This window comes from Scyliorhinus torazame, chromosome 4 (genome assembly GCF_047496885.1).
Source record: "Scyliorhinus torazame isolate Kashiwa2021f chromosome 4, sScyTor2.1, whole genome shotgun sequence".
In the NCBI taxonomy this organism is placed as follows: domain Eukaryota; kingdom Metazoa; phylum Chordata; class Chondrichthyes; order Carcharhiniformes; family Scyliorhinidae; genus Scyliorhinus; species Scyliorhinus torazame.
The window spans coordinates 277428944-277444208 of record NC_092710.1 but is presented as its reverse complement, the minus strand read 5'-3'; the positions used below and the strand labels follow the sequence as shown (position 1 = coordinate 277444208).

Genomic DNA, 15265 nt, shown 5'->3' with positions numbered 1-15265 from the left:
GCCTGGGTCGGCATTTATTGCCCATCCCTGAGGTCATTTAACAGTCAACCACATTGCTGTGGATCTGGAATCCCATGGAGGCCAGACCAGGTAAGGGACGACAGATTTCCTTCCCTAGATGACATTAGTGAACCAGATGGATTTTTACTACAAACGACAATGGTTTCATGGTCATCATTAGACTTTTAATTGCAGATTTCTTTTTATTGAATTCAAATTTCACCATCTGTCCTGGCGGGATTCAAACCCAGGTCACCAGAGCATGACTCTGGGTTTTGGATTATTAATCCAACGACAATACTACTGCCTCCCCAGAGTTTGCACATTCTCCCTGTGTCTGCGTGGGTCTCACCCCCCCAACCCAAAGATGTGCAGGGCAGGTGGATTGGCCATGCTAAATTGCCCCTTAATTAGAAAAAAATAATTGTGCACTTGCAATTTTTTCTTCTTCATTATTTCAGTTGCAGTGACAGTAACCTATATTACCAACGAGAGAGAGAGATTGATTAAATTATCCAATCCAAACCTAATTATTATGAAAGCTACGTTTCTCTCCCAATGGAGCTCACCTCTGAGGAACTGTTGTAATCTACATTCTGCTGTGAACTTCTGCTGCCATCATCCATTGCAGATCGTGTGCAGTAATTGTGTATACTCTGGCGATTCTGTTTTCTCTCTTCTCCGCTTTCTTGCAGGCGTTCGTATGAATGCATCTAGGAAGCAGGCAAGTGGCACAAGTAGATTAAGAGAGAATTATTCTCAAAATATTTTTTTAAATTAAATTACTCTCAGAACGTCACATTGCACTTTTCTACTCAATTTTCAATATTAATTGCATCAGCAAGTTTTGCAACATTTTAAACTTTAAATTATTGCATGGTAAAAGCAGTGTGATGGATTGCTGCAATTTAAACTTAACACTTCCTTTTCCTACTTCCATCTGGACTTTGGAACAAAATTAGATTTTACATGAAATGAGATCGACAAGTTTAAATGAATGTAGCTTCTGATAAAGTTGATAATTTCCTATATAAAAATGCTGTATCTAATAATAGGAAAGGCCTGGAAAATGTGCTTGACAGAAATAAAGCCTAGGGACATTCAACTTAACTTGGGATCGAAGTGAAAAAAACTTGCCATCTCAACAATCTGATCTTGGGTCAACTGTTGCCCCTTCACCCGCTCCACACCAGTTTCCATTTTTTCAAAAAATAAACACTAGGAGGAATTTTCAAAATGAGCTTTGCAAAAGCTCATTCCATAGACATATACTCAACAGTAAATTCCTCGCTGGACAAATGGTTTTATGCAATGTACATCTGCCATGTATTTCAAGTATTGTGGCTCCATTTTGTTCTGTGCAAAAAATGGTTCCTGAGACATGGATTTAACTGGTGTATAATATTTTGTTATTTGGGGCTAGTCAGGGAAATTCAGGAATGGTAGAGAACTTTCGAAGCGCCCCATCACTCAACTGCAAGCTGCTTGCTCATTACATTTGTAACTAAATCGAGAAATCTGCTGTGGAACTGGTCTATGAATGAATGAATGAAAATCGCTTATTGTCACAAGTAGGCTTCAAATGAAGTTACTGTGAAAAGCCCCTAGTCGCCACATTCCGCGGCCTGTTCGGGGAGGCTGGTATGGGAATTGAACTGGGCTGCTGGCCTGCCTTGATCTGCTTTCAAAGCCAGCGATTTAGCCCTGTGCTAAACAGCCCCTGCTGTCTATGTTAATGCTTTCAAAGTTACCATATGAAAATATTTCTAAAATTACTAATCCAGAATCTGATTAGACTCATCTCATTTAGTTACTGGAGTATTATTAATTTCTGTGGTTTGTATGTGTAGTAGAATCACTGGAAAAAGGTTTATAGTGGAGATCCCGAGGGGTTGGTGTCAGGAACCTACTATTCCTGATGTACGTTATTGATTTAGACCTGGGTGGACAGGGATTCATTTCAAAGTTTATAAATAATTCAAAGCTTGGAAGCATTGTGAACTGTGAAGATGTTGTGAGAACTTCAAAAGGAATAGACATGTTGGTGGAATGGGAAGACAAATGGGAGGTGAAATTTAATGCAGAGAAGTGGTTCATTTTGGTTGGAAGAGTGCGGTGAGAGATTATAAAATAAAAAAGGTAAAATTCTAATGGAAGTACAGGAGAAGAGGGACCTGGATGTAGATGTGCATAAGTCATTAAAGGTTGAGAGAATGGTTAGCACAGCATACTAGACTTTAACATGAGGGCATAGAGTAGAAAAGCAAAGAAGGTATGTTGCGCTTCTATAAAGCACTAGTTTGCCCTCAACTGCATCCATTTCTGGGCATCACACTTAAGGAAGGATATGAAGGCATTAGAAGCTTTACCAGGCTGATTCCTGGGACGGCGGGACTATCATATGAGATACTAAGTCGGTTACGATTATATTCATTGGAGTTTAGAAGAGTGAGAGGGCATCTCATAGAAACTTACAGAATTCTTACAGGATTAGACAGGGTAGATTCAGAAGGAATGTTCCTGATGTTGGGGGAGCCCACAACTAGGGGTCATAGTTTAAGGATAAGGGGTAAACCTTTTAGAACTGAGGTGAGGAGAAATTTCTTCACCAGAGAGAGGTGAACCTGTGGAATTTACTACCACAAAAAATAGTTGAGGTCAAAACCTTGTGTAATTTCAAAAAAGGAGTTAGATATAGCTCTTGGGGCTAAAGGGATCAGGATACTGAACTTGATGATCAGCCATGATCAGGAATGCTGGAGCAGGCTCGGTGGGCCGAAAGGCCTCCTCCTGCTTCTATTTTCTAATACTAATAATAATTTTTTAGTGTCACAAGTAGACTTACATTAACACTGTAATGAAGTTGCTGTGAAAAGCCCCGAGTCGCCACATTCCGGCGCCTGATCGGGTACACAAGAGGGAGAATTCAGAATATCCAATTCACCTAACAGCACGTCTTTCGGGACTTGTGGGAGGAAACCGGAGCAGCCGGAGGAAATCCACACAGACACAGGGAGAATGTGCAAACTCCAGACAGGCAGTGATCCAAGCCGGGAATCGAAACTGGGACCTTGGAGCTGTGAAGAAACAGTGCTACCTACTGTGCTACAGTGTCGTGTTTCTATTAAAAGATTAATAATAATGATTCAAGGGAGTTAAGTATAGTTAAGTGAATAGAGTGGGAAACTAGGACTGTTTTCCTTGGAGGAAAGAAGTTTGAGCGGAGATTTGATAGAGGTATTCCAAATTCTGCTGGGTCTGCACAGAGTAGAGAGGATGACTCTGTTCCCATTGATGGAACGACTGAGAACTAGGGGCAACGATTTAAGATAATTGGCAAAAAAAGCAAAGGCAACATGAAGAAAAACAGATCGAGTGGTCAGGATCGGGAATGTACTGCCTGAGAACATGGTTCAATTGAGGCATTCAAGAGGGAGTTGGATTATTGTCTGAAAGGGAAGAATGTGTAGAGCAACAGGGAGAAGGCGGGAGAGTGGCACTAGATGAAATGTTCCGTCAGAGAGTCAACGCGGGCACATTGGCCGAATGATCTCTTTCTGTTTGGTAGCCATTCTATGTTCATATTTTCAAGCTTTCATTTGTAACTATCTCCAGGAAAATCATAAAAACATCCTGTAAGAAACTTGTATCGAACTTTCTTGGCTCCCACTAAGATTACAGTACACAGTTCTGCTCTCCCTATTACAAAAAGGATAGAGAAGCATTGCAGAAGGTACAAAAGAGATTTCCAAGAATAATACCAGAATTGAGAGGGAACAATTCAGGAAAGACTGAATGGGTTGGGGTGCGATTTCTCTAGAACAGAAAATATGTATCATCATTGGTTAGCACTGCTGTCTCACAACTCCAGGGACCCGCGTTCAATTCCGGCCTCGGGTCACTGTCTGTGCTGAGTCTGCACTTCCTCCCTGTGTCTGTGTGGATTTCCTCCGGGTACTCCAGTTTCCTCCCACAACCCAAAGATGTGCAGGTTAGGTGGATTGGCCATGCTAAATTGCATCTTAGTGTCCAAAATGTTAGGTGGGATTACTGAGTTACGGGGATAGATTGGGGGTGTGGGCTTAAGTAAGGTGCCCTTCCCAAGAGCCAGTGCAGACTCGAAGGACCGAATGGCCTCCTTCCACACTGTTGATTCTATCACATGCTCGGAAATGTCTTTTTGCAATTGAACAGAATGATACAAGTGCACTATGTTGTTGATGTGGATTTAAGTTTCAAAAACACTAAATTTACAATTTTTAACTCTTACGCCAAATATTTCATGATTCAACCAGTCTACATATCCCAATGAATGAAAATCCATGGGTCAATGCAAGTGGCTGTGATGCATTCATCCAAAGTTTAGCTGTCAGCTCTGTCAAAGTTTGAAGGGTTGTAAACTGTTCAATAACTGTTCAAAATAAATAAAGGGATTTCTCTACTCTCCGCCACGGGAAAGGTCATCGCGAGGATACTCCTCAACCACCTCCTCACAATGGCTGAACAGCTCTGCCCCGCATCTCAGTTGCCTTCCACCCATCAAGAGGCTCAACGGACATGATCTTCAGCACGCGATAAATCTAGGAAAGGTGCTGAGAGCAGCATCAACCTCGGTTCATGGCGTTCTTCGATCTAACAAAGGCCTTCAACTCTGTCAACCATGAGGGATTGTGGGGCATCCTCCTCAAATTCTGCTCCCCGCAGAAAATTGTCACCATTCTCTGCCTACTCCATGATGACATGCAAGCAATGACCCTCACCAATGGAACCAACACAGACCCAATACGTGTGCAAAGTGGCTGTGTCATCACACCAACGCTCTTCTCCACTTCCTCGCAGCAACACTCCATCACCCTGGAGTGGAGCGAACCTACTGGGCAAGAGGGAAACTGTTCAACCTCCGACACTCCAGGCCTGAACCAAGACCACCCCAATCTCTGTTATCGAGCTGCAGTATGCAGACAACGCCCATGTGCACGCACATTCAAAGGCCGAGCTCCAAACCATCATCAAGGCATATGAGAGAATGGGCCTCAGACTAAACAGCTGTAAAACAATGCTTCTCTCCCAGTCCATCCCTGTCACATAAAACTACCCCCAACCATCAAGATTCACGGTGAACCCATGGACAAACGGGGGCCTCCTCTCGGTGCACAAGCAGGCATCGATGACAAAATCCAACATTGACTCCAATGTGCCAGTGCAGTCTTTGGATGTCTGAGGAACAGAGTATTTGAAGACTGAGATCCAACACCAAGCTCATGATCTAAAGGGCAGCCATGTTCCCTGCCCTCCTGTATGCATCAAAAACATGGGCAAAGTGCCATCTCAAATCCTTCAAGGGAGATCACCAATGATGCCTCTGCAAATTCCTGCAAATCCTCTGGCAGGATAGGTGTACGAACATGAGCATCCTCTCCCAGGCCTATATCCCCAGTATCGTGGTACTGGTCACATTTGAATCAGCTGCGATGGGCGGGCCACATTGCCCGCATGCCCAACACAAGGCTCCGAAAACAATTGCTCGACTCTGAGCTCCAAAATGCCAAGAGATCACTAAGAGGGTAGAGGAAAGGCTACAAGGACACTCTGTAAGCCTCCCTAAATAAACGCAACATCTCCACCAACACGTGGGAATCGCTTGCCTTAGAAAGCACAAACTGAAGAAAAAGCATCACCTCGAGCGTCGTAGGGTGGAGGCCAAGCGCAAACAGCGGAAGGACAGTGCAGAATCCAGAGAGTCCCACCCACCCACCTCATCAAGCACCACCTGCCAAACCTGTGGCTGAGTCTGTGGATCCGGGATCGGACCATTCAGCCACTGCAGAACCCACTTCCCCGGAGTGGAAGCAAGTCATCCTCGACCCTGAGGGATTGCCCAAGAGAGAAGAAGAGAAACTGTTCAAGAATCTGCATTGCATTGGTGGGTTAGGGGCACCTCTCCTTGTCAAAGTTTCTGAAAGTCACAAATCAATTATTGCTCGCCAAGAAAAACCAATGAGGTAAATAGTTAGCAGCATGTAATGTGACTGCGGCATTGTATCATGCTGATTAATTCATAAATGGATATAATTACAGTGTTATTAAGAGAATGCAATTCCTTATTATGAAATTCAATATATATCCATTCATCCCACAGCTTTAAATCTGCATTAGTTACACTATGATGTGCGCGCACACAAACATTCAGATATTCTGATAGTAGTCACTTTTCTCTTTGATAGGATTAACTGTTTTTCATGCATGTGTGGAGTTTTTCTACCAATATTAAATACATCACAATTGATATTTATTCTGTTTTTTTTAAAACATATCACCTACAAGATTATGGTTAATCTTACAAGCGTTAGCAAGTAACCAGATGACTTCAACAGACAATGCCAAGCAAAGCTTGAGCAAAGGTTGGCAGTTGTAATTTCATCTGCAAAATTAGGAATGTACACAGCTGAGAAAATATTTTACCACATGAAGGAAAGAGGAATAGACGTGATTCATCCAGGCTGCTTTTTTTCCACCTCCGAGTAGTCAGTTCAAGTGTGAAATTAGCAGAGTGCAGGAAAGGTGTCTGACCTCTTAATTCCTGCTGCACTCTTAATTGCCCTCAATTAAATAGCTACTTTATTGTTAGCTCTTTTGTTACAAAATGTTTTTTTCAGTTTCATAATCACACACAAATGTGTGTCTTATATCACAGCATATATGTAAAGAGTCTCTGCAAACTCTAATACCGAACAACACAAACGTTAATGAAGCTGAACCATAAAAACCTCATTTGCAGAGCTCCCTGAACAGATTTAAGCTAATTGCAAATCCATTGGATTTTTGTACATCACATTCAGAAATGCTGTGCTTATCCCCAAAGTACTGATTTATTTCCCCTTTATAGATAAGAAGTCAACCCATCTATTTGAGGGCTCCGCAGAAAGCAAAAATAAAATACAATTTTTGTTGATAATGGCTTGTTCCAGGATTAATCTTTGGAATATTCGGAAGCTGTAAAAAGAGGGACGTAATTGCTACCATGGACCATCACCAAATAGAATTGTCTCTAAAATTGTAATATCTTCTCTGTGAAAGATTCAGAACATGTAATAACTCCAGCAAATAAATCTAGCAAAATTGCTTTGCTATAATGCTGCAGTACTGTAAGGGGTCAGGAGTGAATAGAGCAGTTAGATATAAACAATGTGTTTTTAACCATCCAAAAGACAGCATCTCATATTTCTCAGGCTATCCTTTTGCAATTGCTGGAAGTATCTGAAGGAGTAGTTACCTTGTTTTCTCGTTGAACCTGAATTGCTGATTTCTTTTTCTTTTCATATTTAAAAATGTTTACCTCCTCTTCCCCTTTGGCTGTTCTACATTCTTCCTGCTTACTGTAATATTAGAGAAGTATAATTACAAAAGAGAGCTCAGAGGCATACAGATACATCCACCGTGATTTATCCCACCATGCCATATAACCACTGAGGTAGCTACTAATTAGCTCCCCTCAAAAAAAAACATTATCCAGATTGCTCCACTTTAAATGGACCCCGTGTAATTGGTAAAACGTCTATTAATTGATGCCTCACATTAATTAGGTGCCTGTCTCCTCTTTCACAGCACAGGTGTCATGTACATTACGCATTGCAATTTTGAATTTCCGCAACACCTTAAGGACTGACTGAACGCTTTATCTTTCGTGTCAGAGAGGGGAAAAATAAATAAAACAATTCTTTCCAGAATCATGTTTCTGCAGGAATTTGGTGGCAGAATTTTGGAAAAAACGACTGCCATCTTCAAAATCTAGATGACAACTTGGCCTTGCAGTGAGATGAGAATCTTTGGCAACACAAACGGTCAAAAATGAAATTGGTTTTGGGCAGTCTCAATTCAATCCTTAAAGAGTAGTGACAGTGTGGAGAGATAAGCCCTAAATGTTTCACATAGAAACATGGGTCTGAATTTTATACTCCCCATCGATGGGTTTTGAGGTGGTGGTGGTGGGGGGGGGGGGGTTAGAGAGCCTGGGCCTTGGGGGTGGGGAGTAGCCACTTTAGAGTTTTATCTGCCCAGCCTCAATTCTTTATTTTTTAAATTATTTTTTTCCAATTATGGGGCAATTTAATGTGGCCAATCCACCTACCATGCGCAGCTTTGGACCCCCACAACATGGGGAGAATGTGCCCAGCCTCAATTCTTAGGTTGTCGGGCAACGATAGAGAAAGGGGGTTATAGAATTTTTAAAAAACACATCTCTAGGATGAAGGGGGCGTCGGGGTCATGTCCATCAAAAGCCCTCTACTGATGGTAGGTGCAGCCATCCCAAAAGAAGGCTGAGAGACCTCCAAACCTCCCTCGGCCCCTGGCCTCTTCCTCCAGGTGTGCCATCCCCTTACAGGACCCCCACCACATACCTGGCTTCCACGGCCTGACACTTAGTCCTAGGCACGTCAGTGCAGTGGCCCTTACATCTAACACAGTGCTGTGCCTGGAGGGTCTGGAGAGCTACCGGTCAATCTGATTGACCAGCAGCTCTCCAGGACGTAAATTCCTCCTTGTGACGGACGGAAGTTCCACCTGTTAACAATCAAAGTTTGTTAAAGAGTGTAAAATGGCAGCAGGCTTATTGGAGTTGGCGGGAATGGGTTCCCAGAGCCCCGCCATCTGAAAAATTCAGGCCATAGAAGCTATACAATACAGCTGGTCTCATCAATGCCCTGTACAACTGCAGCAAGTCTTCCTTGCTCCTCTTGCAATGAAGGCCAACATACCATTTGCCTTCCTAATTGCTTGCTACACTCGCATGGTTGCTTTCAGTGACTGGTGTTTAACGGCATTTATATTTCATTATCTATCACCATTTAAATAATACTCTGCCATTCTGTTTTTCATACCAAAGTAGATAAATTCACACTTCGTTGCACTGCATCTGACACGTATTTGCCCACTCACTCAACTTGTCTAAAGAGCCTTGAAGCCTCTTAACATCCTCCTCACATTCCCATCAAGTTTTGTGTCATCAGCAAACTTGAAAATATTACATTTGTTGCATAATCCATTGATATATACATTGTGAATAGCTGGGGCCCAAGCACTGACCCTGCAGCCCTAACTTGGCACCACCTGCCACTCTGAAAAATATCCATTTATTCCTACTCTCCGTTCCTGTCTGCTAACCAATTCTCAACCCATGCCAATATATTAACCCAAATCCCATGTGCTTTAATTTTGCACACTAACCTCTGTGGGACTTTATCAAAATCTTTCTGAAAACCTAAATACATCACATCCACTGGCTCTCCCTTGTCTATCCTGCAGGTTATGTCGTCAAAAGATTTCACCAAGCTTGTCAAACATGATTTCCCTTTCATAAATCCATGTCACCAATTATCTTCGGTTATGAAAATCTTGCTCCAAGATGCAACAAATTTGCAGGATACTAAAAAGTGAGAGTTCTGACATTGGAGAAAAGGAACAATGCATGGGAATGTGATCACAATGTGTAAATTGGGCAAATACTTACAACTGTCAGGATTGTTTATGAGTTTACATTTAAAAGTGATGCCCAAAATGGAAAAGTATGCCGCTGAAGTGATATAAAATTTTACACTGTGAAACAAGTTTAAAAACAAACATTAGATTTAAGATACTCAATGCATTTAGGTGATACTTTACCACAATCTGCTGTTGCATGGCTTTACAAACCATAACGTAGGTTGGATACTATATTTCAAAAGGTTGCACAAAAGTGTAACTCACGGATTATTAGTCGTACTCTAAAGATACATTTAACATCTTTAAATAAGACTACAAAAAGAAAATGACAAGTAAGGCTTCCATTTTATTGTAATAAGTAAGTATTCCCACCTGGCTACACCTTGGGTTAGTTCTGGTACGACCACTCTTCGACTCCAGGCCACAAGGTCCCGTTCAGTGGCAATTTCGCTTCTTGGTGCATTACTGTGCATCTGCCGCACTCCTTCGATTTGTCCACTGCGTCTCAATCCGACATTTGGAGGTGAATGCATTTCAGAAGCAGAACTTTGAGAGCCTGGTATGAAAAAATTCAGAAGCTTTGCAATGAATGTTACAACATCAAAGGCAGGTAAAACCGTAAATGGAGCTAAATTAGCAAAAGCATGCTTCCAACACAATTTTATTTTTGGAAGCATCAACGAACAGTCAAGCAACCACAAATACTGAATAGAAATAATGAAATGCAGGATGTGAGAGGCTTCCGAATCAGACTAACATTAACACAAAAATCGCAGTTTCAAATGCAGCTTGGAAGAGTTTAATTCTTGCTGTAGATTTAGTTTTCCCAAGAAGCCTGCCATCAAATGATGTATAGAAAAGGCAGTAGTGATAATAACTTGTGTAAATGACAAATGATCATAAATCATTCCTCCCAAAGTAATTAATGCCATTAATATGTGAATAGTTGCAGAAATCATAAAATTAAAAAAATAATTCAAAGGCTTCGCTGGCAAGGCCAGCATTTATTTCCAAAACCAATTGCCCTCGAGTTAGAACCCTAAGAATAATACATGTGCATGCAAATGTCATGATTCTTGAGAGATTTTAAATATAGATTGCATTGTCTCAGAAGGGGTGCCAATTTAAGGCTGAGATGAGGAGGAATTTCTTCTCTCAGAGGGTTGAGAGTCTTTGGAACTCCTTGACACAGAAAGCTGTAGAGGCAGATTCTTTGTGTATATTTAAGGCTGAGATAGACAGATTCTTGATCAGTAAGGGAATCAAGGGTTACGGGGAAAGGACAGGAAAGTAGATGTGGGGAATGTCAGATCAGCCATGATCCTATTGAATGGTCCAGCAGGATTGAGGGGCCAAATGGCCTACTCCTGTTCCTTTTTCTCATGGTCTTAACAAGATTTACTTTGACATCAAAATGCTATTTTAAAGATCCATTTTGCACTGGCCTTCATTGGACGGTTTATAGAATGGTCTAATTTGTTTTCATTTTCCTCTCGAGACGTTAGCAAGATTATATTAATCATCCATTCTCAATTCTCCTGGTACAATATTTATGGAGTAACAAAATGGAAGGATCTACCAAGCAATTTTAACAGAAAATTGAAGTTTAATGGTTGCGACTTATTTACATATTTGATTAAACCTAATGAAGTTAAACTTGCTGAGATTACAAATTTGTATGAACTAATGTGTGGATTCCTGTGTGACAGCAAACAAATTCCCATTTGTAGAGTGCTGTAATACATGTTCAAAATCTAATGGAAGTAAGAATGCTGAGGCATTACTACATTGAAAATTAATTGTAGTGCTATGACTGGCTGTCTATTTCTAATTCTGTCACACTTAACTTTGTATTGCATTGTTATATTCCTGCTTGCAGTACACCCTGGGTAAAAGCACCCTGAAACGATTTGCTGGGAAAATTGTGATTGGGACCTTCATCGACCAAATGGTCGAGTGGTAAGCTAAAAGGTAAAAGTAAACCACCTGAGCCAGAGGCCTAGATAGGGGGCAGAGAAATCAACAGTGCATAGAGCTGAGACAAAATAGCTAGGTATCAAGGCTTTAGTCAAGTTTGGCATTGGAATGTTTGTGAACTGAAGGAGTTGAGTATGAGAAGCCAGGGACCTTGAGAGTCTGACCTGGCTTGGGCAGACAGATGGATGAATTACATCTTTCGTAATGCAATAACAGCAAACTAACGATTGAGTTAAATCACTCTCTATAGTCTTTGCTATGTAAAGAGGAGATTCCCCGAGCAGAGGCAGTGTGTGTCTCATTGACTGATGCAATGGTACGTGGGGCACAAATAGGGAGGAGTTAAAAATTTTTTTAAAAAAAAATAAATTTAGAGTACCCAATTCATTTTTTCCAATTAAGGGGCAATTTAGCATGGCCAATCCACCCACCCTGCACATCTTTGGGTTGTGGGGGTGAAACCCACGCAAACACGGGGCGAATGTGCAAACTCCACACGGACAGTGTCCCAGAGCCGAGATCGAACCTCCTAACCACGGCGCCACCGTGCTGCCCACAAACAGGGAAGAGTTAAAAGGAGATTGCATTTCTGTCCAGGGCATAATGCCGCTGTGCTTTTGTACTACTGCCTAAACATTAGCATGCGTCAAATCTTACTTATGGTGAATAAACTACAATCAATGTCACCAATAAGGGTCATCACTTCGAACCATTTCAGAACTTGAGAATAAAAGGCTAAACGGTTAAATGATAATGATATGCCAAGTTCCTGATGACAAAAACAAAGCATTTTTTGTGGCGCATTGTGAGCCTCTTGCTTTCTTCATGCAATATGTACAAGGTAATGTATGAAGTAACATGTACAAGGTAATGACAAGTTTCACTAAAGAAATGACAACATGCATTCGGACAGAGTTGAAGGCCTATATTATATGGGACCACTCCTGGGTCCTAACTTGCTTGAGTCAGTGATGCGTCCTGCAGCACAAGAGAAGGCCACTTAACAGGCTGTTCCACATATGCCATCCAGGACACTGGGTCAGCAGTACCATTGTAAACACAATATTTAGAGGCACAGAGTAACCTGTATAGTCTACACTCATGCCACCAGTAATGAACTGACTGTCTGTGATTCACACATCGGCTCCTTTGGCATACATCTCTGCTCAGAGAGGTAACCGATTCATGAAAAATAATTTGTTTTGGACCCTTTTAGTCCTTTTTCAGCTTCCAATTGATTTATGTTGAAGTTAGTTCTACTTGGCAGTACCAGTACTGAGAGACAGCACAGTGCTCAATGTCTTCAAGTAATCATGAAGAATGGAATCATTTAACATACTATCTCAGGCTTATCCTCAGATTCTACATTGTTTGCATCCCTTCACCTACCTGCTTACTGTTGCACCACTAATATACTAACTTGCTGTCATGTTTATATATCTCCAGTTTAGTTTTGATAGGTCCTTTTTTGACCCTGTCTTTATCCTCTATGTTTCTGTATGTTCTGCATTTGTCCTGGTAAACTCCTTCAGCTTTCTCCCTTCACAATTTATATATTCTGTTCTTAATTCTAATTGGGTTATATTAATTTGTTAATTTATTTAGCCATACAGCTGGCTTGTAATGCAGAACAAGGCCAGCAGCACGGGTTCAATTCCCGTACCAGCCTCCCCGAACAGGTGCCGGAATGTGGCGACGAGGCGCTTTTCACAGTAACTTCATTAAAGCCTACTTGTGACAATAAGCGATCAATATTATATTTAATTACTATTATTCCGGTGGCAATTCTGAGTTCCGTAGGCTAAGTGAAGTCTTTTTTTATAATGGAGTGCACAAGAAAGGAGAGAATGAAGTGTATTTAAGTTTGATGCTGAAGGAGTATTGAGGCAGTCAACCATTTTGTGCTAAAACCCTGGAGCTCATGCAACTTTAGAAAAGAATTGTGGTATCTAATGCGACGGACAATACTCAAGATCCCATCAAATCCTGCAGAAGCCCTCGGAAGTGACAATTTGGCCTTCTTGGACAGATGGATGAATGGTATAGATCTGTCCTATTCTAAACTTCCTACTTTTTTTTAAAAGAAGGCTACAAGAATGCATTTATTGACCAGTTTTTAAATTATCCTACCTATTCTTCCTCTGTTCAAGGTGTTGTTGGTACCTGTAGTCAGTCTCTGGTCTTGTTCCTGTTGAAGCCGTTGAATAATATTGTCTAAAGGGCTGGGTTCATGGCTTGCTTGCTGACTAAGAACCTGGTTTAACCCTGAAGAGAAAGTGGCAAATAGAAAACCAGAGGGTAAGCAAAAATAATTATTACTAACATAAAGAATTATTAGCCAATCACTGTAGAACAGTATAACATTTTCCAAAATAGGTAACTTAGTAGAGTCTCGACTGGTGCACAATATTTTACTAAGCACCAATTCTTCAACAATGAGCAAAAATAAAAATCAGGATTATATCCATATATGGCAACAGCAATATTTGAAAAATCTGAATTCCTGATTGCTACACTTGGCATGTATACTTAGTCTACTTCCTGCACTCTACACATTTACCCTGTCGGGACAATACTGTCCACATACCTGTCCTTTTCTAGCTTGGCCTGTAACATGCCCTGAACATACATTTATATTCTTTAAATGTGCTATATTTTTGTTTAAGTTCACAGAAGCTGCCACATAGGAAACATAAGGAAAGAAATATTTATTCACAGAAGAAAGAAGACTGGATAGGAGCAGACAGGAAACAAACAAAGAGTAGAAATTAACGGGTCCTTTACAAATTGGCAGGCAGTGACTAGTACCACAGGGATTGGTGCTAGGACCTCAGCTATTCACAATATCTTTTCATGATTTAGATGAGGGAACAAAATGTCATATCCCCAAATTTGCAGATGACACCAAGTTGGGTGGGAGGGTGGGCTGTGAGGAGGATGCAGAGGTCCTTCAGTATTATTTGGACATGTTAAGTGAGTGGATAAATGAATGGCAGATGCAGTATAATTTGGATAAATGCGAGGTTATCCACTTTGGTAGTAAAACAAGAAGGCAGACTATTATTTGAATGCCCATAAATTAGGAGAGGGGAACGTGCAACAAGACCTGGGTATCCTTGTACACTAGTCACTGAAGGTAAGCATGCAGGTGCAGCAGACGGTAAAGAAGGCAAATGATATGTTGGCCTTCATAGGGAGAGAATTTGAGTACAGGAGCAGGGATGTCTTGCTGCAATTATACAGGGCCTTGGTGAGGCCACACTAGGAATATTGCATGCAGTTTTGGTGTCCTTATCCGAGGATGGATGTTCTAGCTATAGAGGAAGTGCAGCGAAGGTTGGCCAGACTGATTGTTGGGATGGAAGGACTGACGTACGAAGAGAGATTGAATCGCTTAGGATTGTATTCGCTAGAGTTCAGAAGAATGAGGGGGGATCTCATAGAAACCTATAAAATTCTAACAGGACTGGACAGGGATGATGCAGGAAGGAGGTTCCCAGTGGTGGATGTATGCAGGACCAGGGGACACAGTCTGAGGATACAGAGTTGACCATTTAGGACAGAGATGAGGAAAAGTTTCTTCACCCAGACAATGGTGAGCCTGTGGAATTTGTTACCCCAGGAAGTAGTGAGTCCAAAACATTGTATGGTTTCAAGAAGCAGTTAGATATAGCACTTCGGGCGAAGGGGATCAAAGGATATGGGGAAAGCAGGATTAGGCTATTGAGTTGGATGATCAGCCATGATCATAATCAATGGCGGAGCTGGCTTGAAGAGCCAAATGCCCTCCTCCTGCTCCTATTTGTTT

At 41.5% G+C, this 15265-nt stretch overlaps 1 protein-coding gene across 3 annotated transcripts in view; it reads right to left on the bottom strand.

Moving 5' to 3' along the window:
• The window catches only part of phip (pleckstrin homology domain interacting protein), a 323766-nt gene that overhangs the window by 100114 nt on the left and 208387 nt on the right, over positions 1-15265 (bottom strand). For 2 of the 3 annotated variants that reach the window (XM_072499823.1, XM_072499824.1), the window contains exons 18-21: positions 13588-13722; positions 9853-10036; positions 7274-7376; positions 570-713 (exon numbers count right to left, since the gene is read on the bottom strand). In XM_072499823.1, coding sequence (XP_072355924.1) covers positions 570-713; positions 7274-7376; positions 9853-10036; positions 13588-13722 — 566 coding nt within the window. The remainder of the gene's footprint in view (positions 1-569; positions 714-7273; positions 7377-9852; positions 10037-13587; positions 13723-15265) is intronic. The other variant, XM_072499825.1, reaches the window with a different exon arrangement.